Below are 26,809 nucleotides of genomic sequence, written 5' to 3' on the forward strand. Positions count from 1 at the left end.
AGAAAGAAATATATAACAATGAAGACAACCACACTTCATTTTTCAAAGTGCCCACGGGACATGAGTGAGTGCATGTGCATGACGGACAACCTATGGACATATCATGGTGCTGTGTGACACTATGTGAAACTTTAAAGCATAAGCACACTCTTGACTGTGACATGCAAGAAAACAAAAGAATCAAAGATAACTTGCATCACAAACAATTGCTTGCAATGTAAGACTCCTCTAATGCATGAACAATGGGATCGTGTAGTTCGAGTGGAGGAAGTAACATCTGAGTGTTGTATTGATCTTGAGTGCATACAAATGAGTGATGAGGAGCCTTGAGTGTTTGAACAATTTCCTGAATGGAAGCAAAACCAACCTCAAGACAACAAGGGCCTAACATAACCATCAGCTCGAGCTGAAGTGCCTCAACGGTTTGTGGGGTTTCGACTTCGTTGAAAGATGGATCTTCGTAGACTAGTGGCTTAGACGGATTAACAATGAGTGAATCAACATCGTGATCAGATGATCAAGTGAAGAGATCACAAGAACCAATATTAGAAAATTTAGGATGTTGATCAACATCCTCATGGTTGGATGAATCACACAGAGGGGTAGATGAAAAGTGAACAAACTCATCCTCTGTGTTTCTGGAAAAGACAAATGAAGGATCAAGTGGATTTTCAACGAGTAACTTATCCTCTTCGTTGTCGAATGATGGACTAACATCCAATGAGTCCTGTGAGTGATCAACAATGGGTGCATCTGTGGATGAAGATACACATGAAAAATCATGGATGGCAGGTTCACCAAAGAGGTTAGGAAAAAACGGAGGGAACTCGGACATAAGGGAGTCATGCTTCGCCGAGTGTTGATGTTCAAGCTCCCACTCATGCTCTTCATGAATTCTAGTGCATGTTGGTTGTGCAACACCAACTTCGTCAGTGGGTTGTTCCTTGTTCACAACAAGTGAAGAGTCTGGAATGGATGAACACAAGACAACGTCATCCGGAGGAACACTTGAGTGCGAAGACGAAGGTGGAAGAAAAGAATGCATATGAGAAATCGAAGGACTCATAACCAAATCTGCACGAAAATCGAGTGGAGTGATGCTGGGAGAGTGTGAAGGATGAACAAGTGTGTGAGCATGATCCTCAACATCACTGGGCAGTGGTGGAGCTACTGAATGAGAGGGAGGCGGACAATCAGTTAAGACAGTGCCCGATCCCACGTGAGATTGCCTAGTTCCATCAACGAAGAATGTTGAGCGAGGCTTGATATCAAGCTTCCTCTTGGGATGGGCATATTTCTTAAGGCAATACTCAAACTGGTCCCAAAGATAAACAAATTTCATCTGGCTCTTCAGAGCTTGAAACTGCAAGTCACGGAAGCGCTGCCAAAAATAAATAACGGATTCATGCGGAGCCCTCCGTTGTTGTAACAGTTTCCAGTCAAGATAGTTTGGATCAAAATGATAGAATGTGTCTTCAATGAGATCACAAAAGTGCTCAAATGAGTGCACGGTGTCAGTCGGTAGGCTGAGCACCCAACGAAATGGAGATTCGCGAAGTGTGTATGCAAGCAACAAACTGACTTGTTCGTCAGAAAACTCATCTTCCTCATAAATCATGAAAAGAAAGTTATATAAGTGCTCAAGCCAGACCACTTCGCCTTCACCATCATACACGTGAGTGGACGAGAGATCGAAAAGCTTCCCCGAGATGGAGACATCTTCACGATTCGAAAAACACCTCGGGGGAAGAAGAGTGCAAGAATCCATGAAAGATATGAAAAGGTTCAAAACTGGATGAGAGGACACAACTTGTCATCAAGCCCTCCTTCTAGTGCTAGAAATGTTGATGGTGCTGGACTCGCCAACATGTCAAGGGGATCTCCCCGGTAAGAAGTCCCAATTAGACCTTAGATTGTTTGGTGTAGGAGTCCTAGCAGTGGGTCATAAGGTAATGCCTTGATCGCAACGTTGCATAAAGGAAAGTAAGATAATTATGTCATTATCAAGGGCGTGACTGATGCAGTGAGTCAAGGAAGGTGTATGAGAGGTTCTAACACTTCGAAGGGGAAAGGAGGTGAAGGTGAGTTCCAGGTTGAAAGGGATCAGTCCCAACTCGGTTAGGAACACACAACACAAAGGACATGCACAGCTTCCGGTGGAGCAGTCCACTTGGATGTGGTGGTCACATCATACAAGGTAAGATAACACATACAACACTCACGGATCAGTCCGAGACGAGTGCGACGGTTGTTACAACAAGGTTCATGTGAAAGGTCTTTCTGGTGTCCGACTGAGCAGTTGACATAAACGGTGACAACATTAACAACATATCAACACATTAACAACAAGATTCATATAATTGCATGTGAATCAGTTCATACACAAGTACGTAAGTTAAACAACATATATCATTAAGGCAACCGGAGCAGTCCAACTACAATAAAAATATATGCATGAAAATGTGTTGGCTCTTATTATATAAAGAAGTGTAATTCACAATCATACAATACATCCATGTAAACTTGCTAGCCCCAACAATGGAACATTACAACCACATCCAGCTGCTCCTCCAAAGAGATGTACTAGCTCCGTGCAGTGGAGAAGCCAAGGCACATTACAATACTGTCCAAGCCTTGTTCAAGATAGTCTTAAAAGAAGCCGGGCTGACCAAAAGCCTGTGTAATGAGTTATGAGGGACTATTTATAATGAAGAGTGGGGTGACCCTTGACATTTCCCTTTGTGACAATTCAACTACCCTCATGAATCTTCACCTACTTTATGGCTGTTACATCCAATCATTGACACTTGACATGACTCAACATTACAATGCACATGTACTCATGTGAGACAACATGGTTTGAACAAGCCTTGCAAGACATCACTGACACTTGGTCTGTTGTGATGAGACCAACTCTTTGACATGCTTGTGATGGTGAAGGTGGTGAGATGATGCCAAGCTTGGTCATTCGTGGTGGTGTGTATGCACCTCATGGTGACATCTTGCTGAAGCGAACTCTTGCCTCCGCTGCAATCGATGCATTAGTTCGGCTCCTTAATCCAACTCATTTGCTAACATGCACATGGTCTTCTTGGGTGCAGATGAACCGGAAACACACTGATGCATAGTGTCCATAATGATCTTCAAGTGTGTACTGGTGATCATGTGCATCGACTTGCCGAAGTACATGTTCAACCCTAGTTGGACTTGCTTCTTATCTTTGCCTTGGTGAGTGTGTTGAATGGGTTGGATTGCATGTGTGCACACAATGCCATGCATGCTGCTGAATCTCTTGCATGCGATCACTAACACTGCTCACCATGTCTACTTCATGTTAGCTGCTAGGATGGATCTTTAACTTGTATGAGAGAAATTTCATCCATGAGTGCATGATGCGCCCACTGCTGTTCCTGATCCTGTTACAACTCATTCGTCTATCTGTGTAACTTCATGTTCTTCCTTGTGTTTCTGAATCAGCACATGCAACTCCTTCTTTGTTCCATCTTCTGCCTTCGCGTGATCTTCATGTTGCGTTGTTACTTCATAGCCGGAGTCTCCAAAGTTGCTTTCATCATCAACGGACCTCCTTGAGCTTGCAACCTTGTTCCGCCTCCGAGTTGTCAACAACCTTCCTCTTGCATTAGTTGCATTTGGTATGCTGTCTTTAGTTGTTGTTCATGATGCTGCTCACTGTGATGCTGTTGTTGTCATATCTTAATGTCCTTGTCTACGAACAACTTGATGTCTTCGTGGGTAGGCAAGTCCATAGATAGTTGATCGACTATATCCACAAGTGTGCTTTGAATGGTGTCTTCGTCTCTGCTCTCCTAGAAACCATTGTATGTGTACTGCTGAGAGGCAGATGAACACCTGCGATACCTAGAGACATGGCAACACTCATGGTAAGAAATCTGTCATTCGAAAACCAAAATGAACATGAGAATTGACTTGCAACATACCTGAGTGAATGATCATGAAGGTTGCGCAATTTCATCCGGGAGGTTGGGAGATCGACTGCCAAGACTACACAAGGCATAGTCTGGGCTGGGAGACTGACTGACTGCTGGAACTGTGTAATTCACAGTCCAGTCTGGCTTTTGATTGCTGGGATTATGCAATGCGCAATTCGAGATGGGATGCTAGCCCAGGGACATATTTGTGGAATTTCTTGGGCCAAGGAGCCATTGTCCTCTAGAAATGCACAAAATAGTCCTAGAGGCTAGTGCTGGGCAAGAATGTGCAAATCTGGAGAGGAAGGTGAGCCTTCCTTCCCCAGATTTCGCAATTCAGCCTTGGTGAAGGCAGAGTCTGGGCCAAGGTTGGCCTGACTCGCCGACGGGCAACTGAAAGCAACTAAGATAGTAAATGCATGGAGACACTAAGTGATAGCAGAAGTGATTGACAGTGCATGCAAAACATGAATGAAAGATTCAACAAACATATCAACATGCATGTGGGTGAGGCAGTTTGCCGGTTGGGCAAACGTTCATGCAAAACAATTTCATGCATGCGACAACATTGAGATGGCAATGAAAACTGAAACAGATCTAGGAAAATATAGTATATATGTAAACGACAACAAGCATTCAAAGAAATCAAGCAAACAATACTCCCACAAGCAAAAACACAAAAAGCGACATAAATGTGACACAAGGCGTGGGAAGTGGGCTTACCCCAAAACAGCTGAGCTGAATGTGCCAAATGTTCCTAGATGTGATGTGGAATGTCAGAGTGACAAGGTTGATGTGAGGAATGAGATTTTCAGTGTCCGATTGATGAGTTTTGATAACATCAAGGTTGTGATGCCCATGTCACGAATCTAAGGGAAGCGACACTTGGTGGAAGGTTTCGGAATTGCTTCTTGCATGTAACCTCCAACTGCTAAACATAGATCCTTGACCCAAGGGATGCATTTGCATGCTGCCTTGGGAGAAGTAGCCTATGCATGCACGTCTATTTTGCTCAGTCCTGGAGGGATTCGGTCAACTCAGCTGCACATGCAAGAGACTACTCGAGTGTTGGAGAAAAATGCACATTTCTGGCTGGGAGCTGGGTTGGATGCCCAGGAGATTTGCACAATTCCTGGGCAAAGCAGCTGACTACTACCCAGATTGCAAAAATCCCAGGCTAAACAGCCTGCTGCTGGGAAAATTTTTACAAATCCTTCTAGGAGGGTTGGCTGGCAGGATTGCGCAATCCTGGAGCCCAACAGGCTATCAGAGAGAATTGTGCAATTCTTGGAGGGAAGGCTGGTTGCCCTCTAGGAATGCACAATTTTCAAGGGGAAGCTACTCAGCCTACAGCTAGACCAAGTCGGGGTGAGTAGCCTGTGAGGGGAATGGATCAACTGTGATCGATAGGCTGCCTTTGGGCGAGGAAAACACTGAAGCTTGAGTACTTGATGAAGCAAGATAAAGTGTTGTGTAAGGTTGGTAGGGAGGCTCCAAAATAGGTTGAGGGAAAATTTTGGAGGGTGGTTGTAGCCGCTACAACAAGTCTTGAAAAAGGCTAATGCACATATAGAATGATATACGTTCATAGTTTAAACTTCAATGCACCATTCAAAAGTATAATTCCAACACACCATTGACCGTAATAAGGAACACTACCACTATCATAAAAAACTTCATCGCATATAACAATGCATTGAACAAAACTCACATTGCATCCTCAGGCGCAACCTTCCAACCACTGCACCAAACGTAGACTTGACTCCATCGTGCCATCAACCTCCCACCTAGCATGCCATCAACGTACCAAAGTTATCATAACACCAGTCACGGGCTTCGAGAGTTTATGCCTCTCTCACCTCACCATACATATGACACGGATCAAAGTCTTCAATGCTTAAGTACCTTAGGTTCATGTAACTAGTTTGAAAGCTCTCATATCCCAACAACCACACCATCATACCCAACGCCCATCAAAACACATTTACTTCCCAACATATATCAGATCTCCAATGCAATATTTACAAATTTCATTCATCAACGCACAAATTTCAATTAAATCCACAATCTTATGTTGGGTTCACCAACAGAAAGTCTGAAGGTCCGCAATTCGATCTTGCATGGAGGCACCAACAACACCAAGAGTTTCAACTCGAATAATTTATGAGAAGAAAAACTAAAATGCAAAGGCAAATAGGAAAATGACAAGAAATGCAGGAGTTACAGGAGCAGGAGGAAGCTAAAAGAAGGGTTGGCTCTGATACCATGTCAGGCCATGTTGAAGAATCTAGGACATTGACTTCATGAGATTATTCTTAACATGATAATTATTATTTTTTAGCTTATTAGCATATTCTTTAACGTTAGTGTGTCTTCTTTAGCTCATTAAATAGCTATCATAACAAAGAGACAAGAACACAAGATGTTGGCTCCAAGCCAGGGCAAAACCTCTCCTCTTAAGAGTAAAACCTTGAATCTCTTCTTATAGATGTTTAGATGATGAATACCAAGACCTTGACAAAATAGACACAAGATTACCTCCAAGATGTTTGTCACTATCCTCTGCTCTGTTTGGTCCACAATTCATTGTACTCCTTCTCCTTATGTCTTTGTTGTCCAGTCATTGTTTTCGATTCCTTCTTTTCTCGACTACCATAGTTCTTCATTTACGTTGTTGTCTTGAGACAATCCTTCATGCTCTTTGCTGGTTATGACACTGATAAGACATGCCACCACCGAGATTTGAACGTTGTCGTTGTATATATCTTATATGGTCCACCACCAAAAGTAGAACGTTGTCATTGTATATATCTTATACAACCCACCACCGAAAGCAGAACGTTATTGTTGTATATATCTTATACAATCCACCACCGAAAGCAGAATGTAGACAATGTGTATATATACACAATCCTTTGATGAATTTTGAGATCTATCAAAACGTATAGATACAAATTTCCGAGACCTTTACATGATATATGTATAGTAGGCAGACTTCCTGAGATATTACCCGAGCTTACTATGTATGTGTATATTTTCTTCACTAGTTGTATGAAGAATGATCTGAAGACTTGTTTCATTTGACTCAACATCACTCCTTATATATATGGGTCAACGAGGGTGCATTGAGCCGACGCGAGTGCCTTAAAACTAGGTATACATATCATCAAGGATATCACTATCCTTTCATAGAGCTGACTTAAACGAGGATAGTGACACTGTTCTTGGAGCGTAAACCTTTGGCCTTGTGACTTTTATAATACTTATAATGAAACATAAAATCCTAAATAAATCAAGAAGAAGTCTTTGACCTATGGTAAACACATCTTGCTCATGAAACCCATGATGCAAGGAATAATAATTTGTTTTTCTTCTTTTACATAACATTATAATTACAAGTCATAATGAAAACCGAACCTAGTTACATTTTCTTCAACACTCCCTCTTAACTAGGGAGGTATTCATTAAATGGTACAAGGCTATTCAATACTAAAGAGATCTCATAAATAGAGTCGGACTAGTAATCCATCTGTATAACATCATTGTAACCAACATTGCCACATAGCAAGGCCTTGACTAACAGCTCTATCTCTTCATAGATCAGAGCACAACGTTGGCAAGACCAATGATTTATAGACACCTTTATCATTGTCTCTCAAGGTACATACCCACCCATGTGTTCACTAAGTATGAACTTCTAGGCTATTCTTGTCTTGTATACATGCTCTTGAGTATGTCCTCAGTGAAATAGATCCTATTGTATTTGATCATGTTTTTCAAGATAAAAGTATTGATTTGCAACCATACGACATGACATAATAAAACTTAAATTCAAGTATACATATATCATTTTACCTTTAGGTTGTCCAGGCTTCATTCAACAACTTCCTTGATTGAAAATAATTTTAACTCCTTGAACTGCTCTTACGTCATCATATTCATGAACTCCCCAAGTTGGATTATCTCTTGAAACACTTGCTTCATCCTGGGTCAATGAATATTCTAGTGAAGATTCCATCAGAGAATCTTGAGGATCTTAAAGATCCCTATTCAACAAATGTTTCCCTTTTGCATGATGAGCCTTCTTCAAATGTTTGAGTTCTGCAAAGTTGTAATCTACAACTTGCCTTCTTTCATAGAAACCCTAAGTTGTTGAGGTATCTAACTTATCCTTCACGAGATCTTGTTTCTAATACTTCCATGATGTTACACCACATCCTATAATATATTGTAGTCACATTCTATGTAGGATCTAGGAGCCCAAAAAGAGACTTATAGAGAGACTAATTCAATGAATTCTACTCCCTCTTACCATGGGCTTTCATCCTATCCGGTGACATGAATTTTCACATAATGTTCATAGTTTCTCTACCAAATTTCCTAATGTCTACCTTTATGAATTCAAAGGAGACCTTGTTCAATGACTTCACTCATCTATGAGGACCATAACTATCATCCTTATTTCATGAGGATTATGGCTATCCTCTAGCATTTCCATTACCTTGCAAACCGAAGTCATTAAACCAAAAATTGATTAAACATGAGAGATACTTACTTGGCATGTGAAGAGGAGATCTTCAACTTGATGCTTCCTTTGCTTGAGCTGCTAATCATGAACTATATCCTTTTACCAAAACTTCTTTGGAGACCTTCTAGCATCATAAAATTTGTGATCTTGTCATCATTGGAACTACTTTGTGATCTTGAGATCATATTGAATTCTAATCCATCTCCATGGTATTTTTGACTCCTATATTTGACATGCTAGTGATATGAGACAATGATGTCCATGATTGATGTTCATTCAAATTGTGCACTGTGTTGTGAGCCCGAACTTATCACTGAATTCATCACTATGTTTGGATTGAAATATGTATTGGAGACCTTCCTTTTGATTTATCAAGATCATGGTTGTCTCTTCATAGATTTTACTAAGATCATAAATTATGCACCTTGACCAAGAATGTAAGTTGCGTTTATCATGATTGCCAAAAATCTTTACTGAGGATGTGACTGTGATAACCAAACCTGCCTTCTTTTCCTGAGTTTCTGAGCACCAACAATACTTTGTTTGCCTGAGATTATAATTTATGTCGAGACATAAATGTCTCCTTGTATCGAGGACTTGTATGGAATTACTCAAACGATTGCATTTTACTCGAGATCCTTATTAACTAAGCATCATAAGTAGAACTGGGATCACCATGTTCTTTCCATTGAAACTGAGTGGTGCTATAGGATCTTTGAGATCATCATTCTTATGCCAAGAGATTACCGAGATAGAGATGTGTTGAGGATTGCGATTATGAGACAATTATTGTATTGATTCCAAGACAGTACATAAATCATAAGAGTGTCGGGACATGGTATTCTCCTCTTTTACCGAAACAGAGTATCCACCAAGTTCATATACTAAGGTATTATACTTTGCTGTGCTCATCAAGATTGATGAGGAGTTCGAACATGTCACTATTCTGTGTCACCGAGAGCCTGTACCATATGATTAGAGTGATCCAAAGTTCTGTTTGTAGATTTCTTGTTGTAGACTTGTTCTTTCAATGTCTCTTTTTTTCCCTTCCTTAGACTGTAACCATACCTTTGGTACCATGTTGAAGAATCTAGGGCATTGATTTCATAGGATTATTCTTAGCATGATAACTATTAATTTTTAGTTTATTAGCATATTCTTTGATGTTATTGTTTCTTCTTTATCTCATTAAATAGCTATATCAACAAAGAGACAAGAACACAATATGTTGGCTCCAAGCCAGGGAAAAACCTCTCCTCCTGAGAGTAAAACCCTTGAATCTCTTCTTATAGATGTTTAGATGATGAATACCAAGAACTTGACCAAATAAACAAAATATTACCTCCAAGATGTTTGTCAATATCCTCTGCTCTATTTGGTCCACAATTCACTATACTCCTTCTCCTTATGTCTTCGCTGTCTAGTCACTGTTTTCGATTCCTTCTTTTCTCGGTTGCCACAGTTCTTCGTTTATGTTGTTGTCCTAAGACAATACTTCATGCTATTTTTTGGTTATGACACTCATAAGACATGCCACCATCGAGAGTTGAATGTTGTCGTTGTATATATCTGATATGGTCCACCACTGAAAGCAGAAAGTTGTGTTGTATATATCTGAGATAATCCACCACCGAAAGTAAAACATTGTCGTTGTATATATCTTATACTGTCCACAACCGAAAACATAATGTAGAAACTGTGTATATATACACAGTCCTTTGATGACTTCCGAGAGTTATCACAGCGTATAGATACAGACTTTTTAGACCTTTACATGATATATGTATAGTAGGCAAACATCTTGAGATATTTCCCGAGCTTACTATGTATGTGTATCTTTTCTTCACTGACTGCATGAAGAAATGATCCGAAGACTTGTTTCATTTGAATCAACGTCACTCCTTATATATATGGGTCAATGATGGTGTCTTGAGCCGACATGAGTGCGTTAAAGTTGGGCCGATATATCATCAAGGATATCATTGTCTTTTTGTAGAGCCGAATTGAACGAGGATAGTGACACCGTTCTCGGAGCATAAACCTTTGACCTTATGACTTTTATAATACTTATAATGAAACATAAAATCCTAAAGACATCAAGAAGAAGTCTTTGACCTATGGTAAACACATCTTGCTCATGAAACCCATGATGCAGGGAATAATAATTTGTTTTTCTTCTTTTGCATAACATTATAATTACAAGTCATAATGAATACCGAACCTAGTTGCATTTTCTTCAACAGGCCAAGAGTAACTCCAAATGGATTTGTTGCAATTGCATTAAGACATAATATGAATATATACAAGGAGAGGGAGACTAATCGGTTTCATCTCCCAATGTGTCTTCATCTTCCAACTTCTTTTATTTTTTCTATTTACAATATGTACATGGATTTCCTAATCCCAAAGATTAGGTGTCAACAATGTCTTTGATCAAGTTTTTTATGAATGGCTTTGTCTTGATATCATTTATCAATCTGGAAAGCCTCACTGATTTTTGGGCAGTGGTTTGGAGGCTAACCTAGAATTTAGGCTCAGAATCTGGGATCGCATGCTCTAAATTGGACATTTTAGGTTGAAATCGCATGGATGTAGGCTTGTGCATGCGATTAGATCAAACAGAAGGTTAACATTAGAATCTTGTAAAAAAATGTAATTCCTTTTTGAGATACGATGCAAATAATACCATCGAGTCGTCCCTACATGTCACGTAGTGACATAACAAAAGGGGGCATTTAAAATATGGTGCATGGTTTATGGTATAACATATGAGAGAAGTTACATATGTGAGTTGGGAGGAGAGGACATGGAAGAGGGGGGCACATGCAGAGTGGGACCCCATCTCCATTAACAACTCTAAACAAAACATACATGCTCCCTCATGTTTATAGATAAAACCTAGTTTAAATTTGAAACCATGCCTTATATAATATGAAAGCTTCCTCATGTAATGATCAGGAGCTCAAAATTTGCCAAAAGATCAAAGTGTCAAAATCTTGATAAGCTTAGCTTCAAATCAAAGAGCTCATCATTCTGAATCTAATGGTGTGAATGACACTCAAATCCAAGCTCGTATGCAGGAGTTAGAGCAAGTCAAAGTTCAGGTTTGACTTGGACACGTGGCAGGATTGGATGACATGGCAAAGGTCCCAACGAATGGGGAAGCGCCAAGTGGCAGGTTTCCATTGGGTCCCACATATCACATATTAGAGAAAAACAGAGGAGCGACTTAAGGAGAATCAACCCTAGGCAAGTGGCGATGCGATAATTACATATCACAATCGCACAAAGGGAAAGTGTTAAGAATCGGCCCCGACAGGATCCCAGTTGTGATTGCGATATCGCAAGATGGAGGAGGAATGAGAATTGGCCCTTGGCGAAGCCTGGTTGTGATGCGAAAAAATCACAATCGCAGATCGCAGCGAGAGCATGAAGTAACATCCTGGTTGCCGCTGATTGCGATTTGAGATGGGGGACTTTTAGACTCGATATTGTTATACGCTGTATTTTATAACCCCGACGAGTCCGCTGCTATTGCAGTGTATGGACTTTGATATCCGCTGAGGGAAAGTGCCGATTGCGATTGCGATGGGGTCCCTAGATGCGATATGTTATATGTTGTGTTTTATAATCCAGATGAGTATATGTATCACAGAGTGCCTGTTGTTTGGGCTTGGGACTATCCGCCGATGGTTGGATTTCACCGATTGCGACTTGTGACAGAGCTGCAGAACCATCGCCTTAACCGTCAGACTGACCACTTTGTATGTGACCACTCGACCTTAACTACGAGATAGGCTTGAAAGTTGGTGGGACCGCCAATTTCGGCGGAACTGCCAGATTTAACTCTAGATAATGAATTTAACTGGAAGTAAGCCAGATTTGGAGGAGAAAATTGTGGAAAGACTGACATAAGTCATAACTAAGGCAATTTTCGACCAAATGGGATGCAAAAAGAGGCTAGATAGCCATTTTTGGACATTTTGAACTGATTGGAACAGGTTTCAGGATCAAAGGAGCACTTCTAGATAGGATTTTTGCAAAGTGAAGCCTATGGGTGCTATGGTCAACTAGAGTGTTGATTCAGTTTATGGAGGAGTATGAAGATGGAGATGACCTTGCAGGGGTCTTTCAGCCTCCATGTGCTTTCTGCAGTAGCCATTACAATAGTGTTGTAGCTTTATTTCTTCTTTGCTCTATATGTGTATGGAGAAAGAGACTTGTTTAAGTACTTCAAGTGGATTGTAGTACTGTTTATGCTCTTGGAAGTTGGAGTATGGGGTCTTGATTTGAGATCCCTTAGCTTGTTGATTGTTTCATGACTAACTGTAGGTTGTCATGTGTTTAGAGTGAGAGTTCTTTGCAAAAGAATGTTTCCTTGAAGGGAAACTAGCCACTCTTTTTGTTAACACACTTATGTACTCTTTATTACTGAAGAATTTTGAGCATAATGAGAAGGGGTCATGCCTTTAGAGCTGATCCAAGGAGATATAACCCAAGATGGGTGAACTCCTTTATCAATGATTGGTGTATTACTGTTTGATGCATGCTTCCATTTAGTGTTTTGGTTTCATGTTTTAAGTTTTATTCATGAAACTAACTTAAGTAAACACACATAAAATTGATGTTTTTACTTGCTATTTTTGGAGTACAAACCTCAAGCACATTTTCATATTTTGAATGGGGAATTAGCACAACATTACTAATTTGCTCCATTTCATATCAGGTAATGCATACGTAAGGTCAACTTGGGTTTTCTACCTTGGGAGGATTGAAGAGTGCACAGTGTAAAATTTCTGGGAGCTGGGGAAGAAGATTCCCCTCCTTATTGCGTCGAGAGGCGCTCTCCAACCCAGTATGAGAGAGATGTTGTCACGTAATATTACATTTAAAATATTAAAATAATAATTTAAATTAACAAATTAAAAATAGTAATAACAAAAGAAATTAATGTCAGCCATAATTAAAATACTTCAATTTGCACCTTAATTTTACATAACTTTATATAGAAATATAAAATAACCAAAAGTAAAAAAATAATAATTTATCTTTTGTATGAAGAATAAATATAATTTCTTCACTACTTGATATGGAGATGAATAAAAAAAATTAATTTACTTTTTACTATGAGGAAGAAATGTAATTTCTTCAGTACTTAATATGAAGATGATAGGAAATAGTATTATTGATATTACATGATGTGTAATTCATTCTACATTCAATTTACATGTGACAATATTTTGTAAAATATTTCAATTTCTATCTTAAATAACATAATTTTATATCTATTTTATATAGAGAAAAATAAAGTGATCTAATTTAATTTTTTTCTTATATTTCCACTTTCTATAGCTGGGGAGGTGTAATTTATTTTATTTTTAACATGTAGTTGATATATAATATTTTAAAAATATCAATAACAAAAAAAAGTTTAATGTAGTTTATAAATAAAATATTTCAATACCAACATTAAGTAGGATTTTATCATAAAACATATATAGAGAGAAAAATTGAGAGAATTCTTATTATTAAATGTTTTCTAATTCAATATACATGAGATATTTGTAATTCTTTCAATGTTTAACATGGATTTGATATCTAATATTTAGAAAATAATAATAGTAAAAACAATTAAATGTAACGTGGTGAACTTAATTATAAATAATATATTTCAATGTGACCTCTATATATATATATATATATATATATCATGCTAATCTAGATCTACCAAGTTATGTCAGCCTATATTCATCTTAATTGGGGATCTATCAAAGTCAGAAAGATCAAATCTCTTTTCACTCTAAAAAAATGTAACATATTTCATCCATTTTAATACTTGATAATTCTAAAAATAAATATAGATGGGTTCTAATTTTTTCAAACCAGATTTAATATAACTCAAAACCATTTATTATAATAGAATCTATTAAAAAAATGAAAAGCCTCATTTATTATAATAAAATCTATTAAAAAAAGGAAAAACCTATAACCACTGAACCTGATAAGTTTTATATTTTAAACTTTGTAATATTATGTTAATAGTGCCTGGGAAGCTGTTAATGTTATCATTAAACCTCAAGTCTTCACAATGACCAAGTGTAATAATCTCTACGAGTCATAGCGAAATAAATACTCCCACAAATCACAAAGAAGACAAATCACAAAGAAGACGTATGAGCTGTTTACTGGTTGCGGGTGGGGCGGTTGGTTCTGGTAAATTTTACCAATTTGTAAATTTCAGATTTGTGTGAGCTTTCTTGTGTGCAGTTGCAAGTCAAATGGCATCTTATTTCGATACATCAAAGCCTTAACGACATGAGGGCGCTGATGAAGAAGGTGCCTTATTTGAAGTACTCTGACTGCCATTTTACAGCTAGCGCCTCTAAGCCGAAACCCAGTGGAAAACCAAAAAAGGAACTATTAAACCATGCTGGCATTGACAGGAAAGTCCAAGCACTCTGTGAACTAGGGCATTTGAAGGAAGCAGTAGACAATGCTATTCGCCACAAAGGCAATTCGTCTTATAGTGCGTATGCTTATATTTTGGATGAATGCATCAAGCTGAAAGAAATAGCAGAAGGAAAGAGACTGTATCATCACATGATGGAAATCGGGTTTCCTCCAGACGCTTTCTTGGGTGCGAAGCTTTTAATATTGTATACCAAATGCAGGTGTTTGGAGGATGCATGCCAATTGTTTGACAAAATGCCCGAACGAAACGTGGCCTCATGGAGCACCATGATTGCTGGATATGCACAAAACAGCGATGGAGAAAACGCTTTGGCACTTTTCCAAAAAATGCAACAGGCAGGTATAAAGCCCAACCAATTTCTTTTTCCAAGTGTATTGAGGGCTTGCGCCGGTTTAACAGCTATGGAACAGGGAAAACAGTTCCATGGTTACGTAATTAAAAGTGGGTTTCGGTATGATATGGTTGTAGGTAATTCAATCATTGATATGTATGTGAAATGCAGGAGTCTAAACTGCGCCCGTGATATGTTTGACGAAATGTCCGAACGAAATGTGGTTTCCTGGACTTCCATGATTGAAGGGAATGCTAAATGTGGCAACCTGGATGCTGCACGCCAATTGTTTGACAAAATGCCCGAGAAAAATGTAGTTTCGTGGACCGCGATCATGGCAGGATATGCACAGCTGGGATATGGGGAGGAAGCCTTGGGACTCTTCTACCAAATGAAGCAGTTGGGTGTGGAGCCTGATCAACTCACTTTTGCAAGCGTTTTGCAGGCTTGCGCATGCAGTGCATTGCTCAGTGAAGGTAAGCAGGTTCATGTGCATGTTATAAGAAGTGGGTTTGAGTGGCACTTTGTCTTGGCGACTGCCCTTGTTGATATGTATGCTAAATGTGGTAGAATTGAAGATTCGCATCGAATTTTTGATTCAATGTCAGCAAGAGACGTGGCCGCATGGAATGCAATGATTGCTGGATATGGTAAACATGGGTATGCCAGGAAAGCTCTCCAACTCTATGAACAAATGAGACAATCAGGCATAAGGCCGACCCGTATTAGTTTCACCAATGTGCTTTCTGCCTGCAGTCATGCCGGGCTAGTCGATGAAGGCTGTTACTATTTTAATTCCATGACTCAAGATTATAATATTATAGCAGAAGCCGAACAGTATGCTTGCATGGTTGACCTTCTTGGTCGAGCAGGACGTTTGGATGAGGCATTGACGTTCATCCAGAAAATGCCCATTGAGCCTACGGCTGATGTCTGGGGAGCTTTGCTTGCTTCCTGCAGAATCCACGGCAATATGTGCTTAGGCAAACTTGCAGCAGAATGGCTTTTCAAGTTAAGGCCAGATAGAGCTGGAACTTATGTGGCTCTGTCAAATATCTATTCTGCAGCTGGCAGATGGGATGAGGCTGCAAAGTTGAGAAGATTGATGAATGATAGGGGGGTTAAGAAGGAGCCGGGATACAGTTGGGTTCAAGTGAAGAACAGGGTGCATACATTCAGTGTGGGAGATACCTCTCACCCTCAAATCGAGCATATCTATGCAATGTTGGATAAGTTGGCTGGTCAGATGAAAACAGCAGGGCATGTGCCCAACACCAACTTTGCACTACATGATGTTGATGATGAACAAAAGGAACACATGCTCTACCACCACAGTGAGAAGCTGGCTATTGCATTTGCACTTATAAGCACACCTCCTGGTACATCCATCCAAATTGTCAAAAACCTTCGCATATGTGTTGACTGCCACACAGCTGCCAAGTTCATTTCGAAGATTGTTGGACGAGAAATTGTTATAAGGGATGCCAATCGGTTCCACCATTTTAAGGATGGGTTGTGTTCTTGTGGGGATTATTGGTGATTCTCAGCTAAAAAGTGACAAAAATTTCATTGTTAGCTTCTGTATAGTTGGCATTGGATTATCATATTTACAATTTTTGTCAGTGAGGAGATAGATTCTAGGTATTATCAATTTGATAAGGTCAGATAAACCCACTAGATGGTTATAAAAGCAAATACTTCATGAATCTCCGTGCCTCGGATAATACAACAGCAGAAAGCTATAGATAGAATGGATTCTGTGGGGTGTGGTGCTGACAATTGTGCGGTAAGCACGTATTAGTCTTTATTATTCCAGGCTTGCTGCATGTTATGACATATCTATTTTACTTCCTTTTCTATTTCAAACCACTATAAATGCTAGATCAGCTAAACTGAGGTCTAAGTCGTTAGGATTACCACACGGCCAGTTAGTAAAGGCATTCAACTTTTAAAGCACAGGTGCAAAGTTCAAATATTCTAGAGCCCTTCGCTATGTTAAAATGGATTACGGTGTAAATACAATGTTGGGGTTCATACCTCCCCATATATCAAACAATAGGGTTTACGTATCCAAGAAATTGCTATTTTCCTGAAATTCCGTCTTTGTAGTTGGGAAAATCATTAGTCAATTAAAAACATTGTTTGAATCCCCGGAATCTAGCATGAAATATATGCAATAACATCTCCTCAATCATCAAATTTATGTAAGGGGAGTGATTATGATTCTTACTCACATGTTTTAAAAAATGCATATCTAAGGACTTTCCTCACTCAAATTAATTTCATTATCCATTTGCAACTTTTGTTTTACCCTCTGCTTCCACTTTGGCATTTTCAACAACTCCATCGATGGCACTGGAATCTTAACTTTTGAAAACTTTTGGGCGAGGTCGAAAATGGAAATACCTTGAAATTCCTGAAAATTCTAGTTGTTCTTTTTTGGCTCAAAGGTTAACCATTCATCCCTGTATTTGGAGAACTTATGTTGTATGTGGCTGTTGTTTATTACTTCCTGGACTCACTTTTCTGTACTTAATATTGTAACCCTTCTGACCTATAATTTTCTCTATAATATATCTGATTTGTTCATCAGAAGACTTCTTTTTAAGGTGATTTGGTATTTTGTCCCTGTGCAGTGTGAATCATGCCTCTCTTTACCATTGTCTATCCTTGAGATAAAGGTATGAACTTTCCCTTTTGCGGGTTGTTTCTACAGAAACTTATTCAATGCCTATCTCATCACCATCATCCAACATCACATTTACTATTTGAGAGGGATCATCCATATATTCCTCTTCTTCATTGCCTGCATCTTGAAGGGTGCATTGTTCAGAAAACCTGCATCCTTCCTCATTATGGGGAGCTTCATAGGCTCCGCACTATCAAGAACTCTTTTTGGTCTCATGGGAGGCATTGCTACTACCTCCTTTTCCTATTCTGAAAAATGGCCCTTTTTAAGGTGCTTGTGGTCTCCACTACAATGGCTTAAAAATTTGAGATGATGAAGCTTGTTCTCTCTCCATCCTAGGCACTTTGTTACTCAATGTGTGCAGTAGATTGGTCACCCTGGCAAAATCCCTTTGTCATTTTGTCCACTTTGTCTATTATAAGCAGTGTTTTAAAATTCGGCCGAGCTGACCGAGTCGGACCCCTGGTCGGGCTGGCTTGGTACAAAAACCAGTCCAAAGGCCGGTCTGTTATTGAACCAGCCGAGCCAGTCACCGACTCAGCGAGTTCGGTAACAGACCGGCCGGTTCGGCCGAGTCAGACTTAAACCGACCGAGCCAGTGAAACTTGGTCAACGATGGAATTGGGAGGAAAAGCAGACTCCAAACTTGTTTTTTTGTTGGTTTTAGGTCTTTTGCTTGTCCATCTAACCTCTCCCAAGCCTATAAAAGCTACCCAACCCCCTCACATTTCCTCACAACTATCTCATTGCATTTGTGAGGAGTTTGTGAAGAGTTGTGGAGTTGGTTTTTGGAGCAACAGTGAGGAGTCTTGGGCAATCATTGGAGCAACAGTGAGGAGCTTCTTGGGCAGTCATTGGAGCAACATTGAGGAGGCTAGAGCCTAGAGGTATTTTTTTTCACTTCTCAAATCTGCGTTTGTTTTTTTTTGTTTTTTGTTTTTTGCAAATTTGGATATTGAAAAGAGTAATTTTTGTAAAAGAAATGAACATTGAAGAGTTGTTGTTGTTTTTTTTGTTCTTTTTTCAGATTTGTTTCCTTTCATTTCCAAGTCCAAATATCAGAGAATGGCTCCTAGAATGAAAGATGTTGCTTGGGCATATGCTGAGATGATTGATAATCAAATGCATTGCAAATTTTGTCATAGAAAAATTAAGGGAGGTGGAGAGGCTGAAACAACACTTGGCTGGTATTAGAGGCCAAATTGCTCCATGTGCAGCACCAATAGAACAATTTGGGAATATTAAGAAGGAGTTGGTAGAAAAATTTGAGAAGTTTGAGGAAGAAAAAGCTAGGCAAAAAGATATAGAGGTTGAAATTAGGAGGATGAGGAGTATAAAACACATGATGGCTGCCAACCACAATTTTGATTATGAGGGCTCTTCTTCTATCCCTTGCATTGATACATCCAACCCCTTTCACTATGTTCCTCTTTCTTTGGAGTTTATTTAAGAAAAGGGTAAGGGTAAAATTAAAAAGAAGGATGATATCAAAAGTTATTTCACACCTACCTCTCCCTCTGATAATGCATATGGTCCTCAAGCTAATATAGGTCAAATGCAACCCACTTTAAATGACCATTGGAAGAAAGAATTGAGAGAAAATGGCTGTGATTACATAGCTAGATGGTGGTATGATGCTGATATCCCCTTCAATGCTTCTTGTTCACTATGTTATGAATCTATGTTTGATGCCATATTTGCTGCTAGAAAGGGCTTCAAAGGCCCCACTATGCATGAGTTAAGGGGATCTCTTTTGCAAAAAGAGGTTTTGTGCATTGATGAATATTTGAAAGATTTCAAAAGCTCATGGCCAAAAACAGGATGTACCATCATGTCAAATGGATGGATTGATCAAATGAACCATACCATCATAAACTTTCTTATCTTTTGCCCACAGGGAACCATGTTTCTAAAATCAGTGGATGCATTTGATAGGGTGAAAGATGCACACTTGCTTCAGCGTTTGGATGAGGTTGTTGAAGAGGTGGGGGTGACTAATGTTGTTCAAATCATCACAAATAATGCCTCTAACTATGTTCTTGCTGATAAAATGTTAAGAGGAAAAATAAAAAACCACCTTTTGGACCTTGTGTTGCACAATGCATAGACCTCATGCTTGAGGATATTGGTAAAATAGATTGGATCAAGGACACTATAGAGCATGCCAAAAGCATAACAAAATATATCTACAATCATTCATGGATTTTGAACTTGATGAGGAAACACATAGGGGGCAAGGATATTGTGAGGCCTGCCATCACTAGATTTGCAACTCATTTTTTGACATTGCAATCTATGTTTTCCCAACATAGAAACTTGCAAATGGTGTTTTCCAGTGATGAATGGAATGAATGTCAATGGTTCTGCAAACAAGATGGCAAAGATGTGAGAAAGAAAGATAATGAAGAAATATTTTCGAAAAGGGTAGCAAAGATTGTGAAGGTTGCTGAGCCATTGGTTAAGGTGTTGTGGTTGGTGGATGGGGAAATATTGGCTATGGGTTTAATTTATGAGGCTATGGATCAAGAAAATAAAGACAACATATAACGATAGAGTGACTAAGTATGGGCCCATTTGGGAAATCATTGATCAAAGATGGAGCAATCAACTCCATTGCCCTATACATGCAACTGGGTATTTTCTGAATCCAAGGTATCATTATAAAGCTCTGGAGGCAAAAGCTTTGACTGGGGAGGTTAGAGATGGATTGATTTACTGCATTGACTGCATGGTCCCTAAGGAGAGTGACCAGTTAGAGATCCACCGACATATCACTTGTTTTAGCAGAGCCACAGGGACCTTCGGCAAGAACCTAGCAAGGATTGCAAGGGAAGCAGATGAGCCAGGTAAACAAACAATTTCAATTTTCAAATTCTTATTTTGTTAAATTGTTTATAATTTGAAAGATGGATTTTATTTGTTGAGATAACTCATTACACAACTATGTTTTTTGCAGCACAATGGCGGGGGGCATTTGGTAGCCATTGTCCTTAATTTCAGAAGTTTGCAATCCATATTTTGAGTCAAACATGTAGTGCTACTAGGTGTGTGCACAATTGCTCTGTCTTTGAGAGGATTCACACAAAGAAGAGAAACCATTTGGAACAAAAACAATGAAATGATCTAGCCTATGTCCAATATAACCTCCGGCTAAGACGCAACCAATTGCTGAACAAAATACCTGATACAGATCCCATTGTGTTGGAAGATATTGATCCAACATCAGATTGGGTAGTGGAGAGTCATCCAACATAGTTTGATTCTAATGAGGATATTGGTATTGGTTTGGATTTACAGATGGAGGCAGTAGTTGAACACCATGTTCAGTTAAATGTAGATCCACTAGTACCAAGCCCAGGCCCAAGTCCTCTAGTTGCAGACACTTCCTCTCTTTAGCCACGATGCAAGCACATAGGTTGTCTATCTCAGTATTGCAGTTGCTGTGCCTGCTAATGCTACTACTTTTACAGTTGCAGTTGGAAATCATGATGAGGAGGAGGAGCCATGGGTTTCCCTGTCTGACTCTGATTCAAAGTCTGAGCCAAATGATGTTGGCTTCTCTAGGAGTAGCTAGTAGTGACTAGTGACTAGTGATGTTTTACTTTTGTTCTAGAGGCCATTTAGAGCTTCCTTGGTTATGTGTTTTTGTTCTGATCTCTATATCATGTATGTATTGGACAGTGCACTGGGTGCCATTTTGATATAATGGATATATTCATGAGCCTACTTTGATCATATGTTGTCTTCTCTCTATATTCTAATGCTTTGTGTTTGGAAACATGAATGAAAATATTTAAAATTATGTTTTTCATAAAAAATAAATATTTAATGTATTTTTTACAACGACCGAGTCACTGAAATCAACTAGGCTGAGTCGATACCGAGTTGGAGTCGACCCTTGGCCGGTTCTGAACCTGAGTCAGAGTTTTAAAACAATGATTATAAGATCAACAATTGGTGCCTTTTCAACCTTTCTCACCTTAGTGCCTCCTCTATTTGGTCCTTTAAATCATTCCATTTTTCCCTGCAGTAAGCATGCCACTCTTTGGGTTTAAGTGAATAGTTAAAACAAACCTCAAGTTTGGAAAATTATTTTCCCTCGACAAGAAATTGAAATGAGGGTCAAAGGCATGACTATAAAATACTAGAGCTGTTTCATCTCCTGGCCTAATTTGTAGGAAGAACTTTCACATTGATTTTACTGAGTATGTTATTAATCTCAACTATCTCATTTTCTTTCTTCTTTATTCTGGCCAGTTCAACGGATAAAAATCTAATGTCTTTGACATGAGCCCATTCATCTTTGAAATCCTTTTCAAATGCTTCAGAAGTTGTAGTGCCATGTCTTGGCATGATCTAGTACTATGTCCTAGCATATTTCTCCAGGGTTTGCACAAACAATGTCATGACAAGATCCTCATGTTCAACTCAACAATCATCGACCTATTTATAGTATGCCTTTAGATGGTCTTCAACATGTCTAACATTATTTCCCTAGAATTTAGGCAAAAATTCTCTATATTAGTTAGGGAAACCATGAACTATCGCACTAAAATATAACTGGGTATATGTTTTCCAACCATTTTGGCTAAGCCATGACAATGATTATAAGGTTTGAACTATGGAAAACTATTAGATGGCTATGTATTAGTTTTCTAGGTACAGTCTTTGCTTGCATTTCTTCTACATCATCACAAAACAAGACATGAATGTCTTCTGGGATCAGATTAACAGACTGAGCTTCAAATGGTAGAATAATTCATTGAGATGGATTCAAGTGAGATGATTTTTTAATATATTCAAGCTGTTGATCCTCATCCCTTGCAGTTACCAGATGAGATGAATAATCTTCAAAATAGGTATATCATCAAATATGCTTGGAGGACACACTACAATGTCCAGGAAGTAGACTAGTTATTGACAATGGCACCATTTTGTTATCACTCAGATATACTCCTCAAATATTGAGCCCAAAGACAGTTTATGGACATACTTGAGGTAACTCAGAAATATTGTCCATTGTGACCTCAACAATATTTCTCTCACTTCATGTTGGGCATTTTTTTCCTATTGTAGGGGGTATCCTTGTTTTGTTGTTTTCAACTCACTTTGGCTCAATGACAGAAAGATATAACATAGCCACAACAAAAGATTTTAAATATAACATTTGGTTACTGGTTTGATTTAATAGCAGTGATCCATATCCTTTGGATTAGAGTCTCTTAAGGTTACATACAAGGGCTTGCAAATGAATAATACAGAAGCTCAAAGTTGTTCTCTGAGATGGTGAGTGAATCTTGGCTAATGCAAGATGAGAGTATTTTGATAGAGAGAACGAATCTCATGTCCAACACAAACGACTAATGTAGTTAGTGAGCAAATCATCCAATTGCCTTTATTACATAGATTCAAATAAAGAATGGTATGACATTATTGACTCTTCTTTAGGCTTACAAAGAGTAGTGGAGGATCTAAACTAAGTCTTATCCTGCATGTTTTAAATTCTCAAGGGACAAATGATATTCCACATGGAAGATAGAATCAAATTGATGCTATAACTACCCCTAATTTGCAACATTTTTTTTGTATAAATTCAACACTTTTCATAACTGCATTAGAAGTTCACATGGATCAAGATTGCTGGTTCTTGGGTTGTCCGAAGGGAAGCCTCACTAGAGCCACAAGTTCAGAATCTTGTGGTTACTAATACCTTGATTCACCATGATGTATGATAGGCAAAACAACATAGATTTTGACATTTCATGCCGTGAAACATACATGTACACAATCATAGTGATGTTGAAGATGGGCCCTCACTTGCATATGGCAGCATTGGTTCCTCATTATCATCAGAGTAGAAGATGGTTGCTAGTTGACGAGCCAACAAGTTGAGATTTCGGTTGATATTAACTTCTTTTTAGGATCTGCCCGCTCCTTTTCAAGATCTTCCAGCTTCTTTGCAGTTGATTCTCTTTTTGAGTGTCAAACCTGACAACTTGCTCCACTTGAGGGTCGGGAATTAAACAACATCTATAGCAGATCTTGGATTATGTACTTTCTATCTCGCAATGAAAATGAGTGGGAATCATTTCTTGATACATTTGAAAAGTGCGGTGGGCGTGCAACTGAGCTCGTCACTGAGTTGAAGAGATTGATGGAATCTCAGAACGTGGGGAATAGTCCTGGATAACTATGTTTTGACAAGCAGTTTGAAGGAGCAGGGGAACCTGCGAGCTCCACTCTAGATCTAAGGGGGTCTCATCCATGCGTAGCCCAAAATTAGCAAGCTTGTCAGCAAGCTTGTTGTTGCTTCTCCGGATGTGAGAGAGAAGGGGACCTTGAATTTGCAAAAGGAGAGAGGTGGCCTTTGAAATTTGAGATTCAATTATGTAGCTACTGGATACTTTGGAGGGAGGGGTGCCACATTGGATTTTCTTTAAAATTGTGATAATCAATTGAGAACCTCCTTCAATTAGAAGCTTATGGTAGCCTTTGCGGAGTGCTATTGTTAATCCTTGTTCTAAGGCCCAAAGCTCTGCAACATTGTTAGTGGTGTACCCTATCACTCCTTCATAGATGTGAATAATTATCCCTTGAGAATTGTGGAAAGCACTACCATAGCTTGCTTTCTTAGGGTTTCCTTTAGAGGCACCGTCAAAGTTTTGCTTGATGAACTCTTGAGGAGGGGGAGTCCACTCAAACAGGCTGGGGGGTGCTTAAACAGTGGGAGCACCTGAGGAGAGAGAGAGCTGGGAGGAGAGGCCCATAGTGCTTAAGATAAATTGCTCTTTGGAACAACATTGCCAATCTTGCGATGACCAATTCATGATGACTATCATTTCCCTTACTTTGGTCAAGATTGATTGCTAAACAAAGTTGACTGTGTAGGAAACATTTTTAAAAGTGACTATTACGTTCCTTCCATAATTCCTAGAGAAAAAAGCCTGGGAAGCATTGCTAGGTTCGATTTAGAACAAGATTTTGGAAGGGAGAGTCTCTCCAATTTTCAATTGTAGTAGCAGTGTTGCTAGCTATCTTGTATGTCTTCTGAAAGCAAGTGGAAAGTTGATCCCAAAGGGTGGAGGAGATAGAGCAAGTATTGAATTGGTGGTCAGAGTCTTCATTGTTGAGGTAGCAGAGATGGCATATCAAGGTGCCTTGAAATCCCCCTTTTTAAAGCTTGTCCCAATTGAGATTTTTGTTCCAAAGTAGGAGCCAAATGAATGAGGTGATTTTTTTCTAGTGCTTGAGATTCCAAAGCTTTTTCCCTTTGCTTGGGGGATTAACACGCTCTCTGCGAGTGAGAAGGTAACAAACTTATTTGATGCTGAAATTGCTAGAAGGACGATAGCCCCATCTTAGAATGTCATCCCCAGTCCAAGGTTCAATGTTTCTTTTTGCAAGTTCCTGGGATAACAATGTTGCTTCATCAGGGTGTTGTGCAATATATTATGAAGAATGCAGCTTCCATGAATGCCATTGAGAGTGAGGGGGTGAGGATCCCAATAGTGGGAAACATGAGTAAGACCCACATTTTGAACAAGTTGGGAGTGCTCTATGGATGATAACTCTGGCCACTGATTCCAAGAATCCTCCCAGAACAAAGTAGTCCCACCATCACAAATCTCCAAGAAGCTATGATCCTGGACCAGATGCTTGTTACTCCATGCAATGTTCCATATGTGAGATCCCTTGATTTCTCCTGTCATTTGAACAAGTTGAGAGTCTAGGACATTGTTAGCATATTTATTCTTCCACATTTTGCTTCAAAGGGCAGTTGGATTCTTGAGCCATTGCCACCAGGTCTTGGCACTTAAGGATTGACTTATTGTACGTGGATCCTTGAGCCCAAGTCCTCCATTGATTTTGGGTTGATATAGCTTGTCTTAGGCAATAAGGGCCCACTTCCTTTCTCTTTTCGCTCCTCCCTAAAGGAAGGATCTATGTAGATTTCTAATTTTGTTGATGATGGTTTTAGAAGCAGCCAGGGCTGAGAGAAGGTATATAGGCATGGATTGCAATATTGACTTAAGCAGAGTGAAGCACCCTGCGAGATTGAGAGCTTTGAAGGTCCAATGAGAAAGTTTGGATTCAAATTTTAGTAGGAGGTCTTCCCAAACAAATTGTCTGAGAGGGTTGGCAGTGAGTGGAGCACCAAGGTATTTCGCCGGAAGGGAGCTCTTGTGAAAACCAAGTAAACGGGGGATGTGAGTTTGGACATCCAGAGGCGTATTAAAGAACAACTATGATTTGGAGTTATTGATGGAGGTTCCCAAAGCACAAGAGAAAGAGTGAAGGATGTGCTTTATCATCATTGCCTCTTGGACATAGGGGTGACCTATGAGGAGAGTATCATCCACTAATTAATGGGAGGGGGAGTCTAGATGAAGGCCCTTTAGATGCCCATGAAGAAGTGCGACTTTGATGGTTCACCCAAGGCATTCAACGGTAAGAAGACAGAGGAAAGGGGAGATCAGATCAGCGTGCCTGATTCCTCTCAAAGGAGTGAGGTTGGAGAGGGGGATCCATTAATCAAGATGGAGAAGAAAGTCTTAGAGATGAGAGGAATTATCTAGTTGACTCACTATTTGCTGAACCTAAAAGCTATAAGGACATGGTAAATGAACTGCCAACTTATTTTGTCAAAGGATTTGGACATATCTAACTTTATGATCATATGCTTTTTAAAAGTTTGAAGGGAATGGATATGTTCATGAGCCAAAATAATGATGTCCAAGATTTGCCAACCTTGCACATAACCTATTTACTCGGGAGAGATGAGGGAAGGAAGAAGAGGCTTGAGGTGATTGGCAACTATTTTAGAGATAATTTTGTAAAT

The 26,809-nt window shown here is 39.3% G+C and overlaps 1 protein-coding gene across 3 annotated transcripts; it reads left to right on the forward strand.

Moving 5' to 3' along the window:
- Window positions 1–14,628: 14,628 nt before the first annotated feature.
- LOC149162154 (pentatricopeptide repeat-containing protein At4g02750-like) lies at window positions 14,629–16,932 on the forward strand. 3 transcript variants are annotated; one of them, XM_089437162.1, is made up of 2 exons: window positions 15,061–15,289; window positions 15,453–16,932. In XM_089437162.1, exons 1-2 carry the CDS (start codon window positions 15,207–15,209, stop codon window positions 16,819–16,821), a joined length of 1,452 nt encoding a protein of 483 aa, XP_089293288.1. In that variant the 5' UTR covers window positions 15,061–15,206; the 3' UTR covers window positions 16,822–16,932. The 3 variants fall into 3 exon arrangements, with proteins under 3 accessions (XP_089293287.1, XP_089293288.1, XP_089293289.1); XM_089437163.1 differs by having other exon boundaries at window positions 15,148–15,285; XM_089437161.1 differs by having other exon boundaries at window positions 14,629–16,932.
- The last annotated feature ends 9,877 nt before the right edge of the window (window positions 16,933–26,809 follow it).

The sequence above is a fragment of the Pinus tabuliformis genome, chromosome 5_2 (genome assembly GCF_031772625.1).
Source record: "Pinus tabuliformis cultivar Carrire ecotype Pingquan chromosome 5_2, CPIR1, whole genome shotgun sequence".
NCBI classification, from domain to species: Eukaryota; Viridiplantae; Streptophyta; class Pinopsida; order Pinales; family Pinaceae; genus Pinus; species Pinus tabuliformis.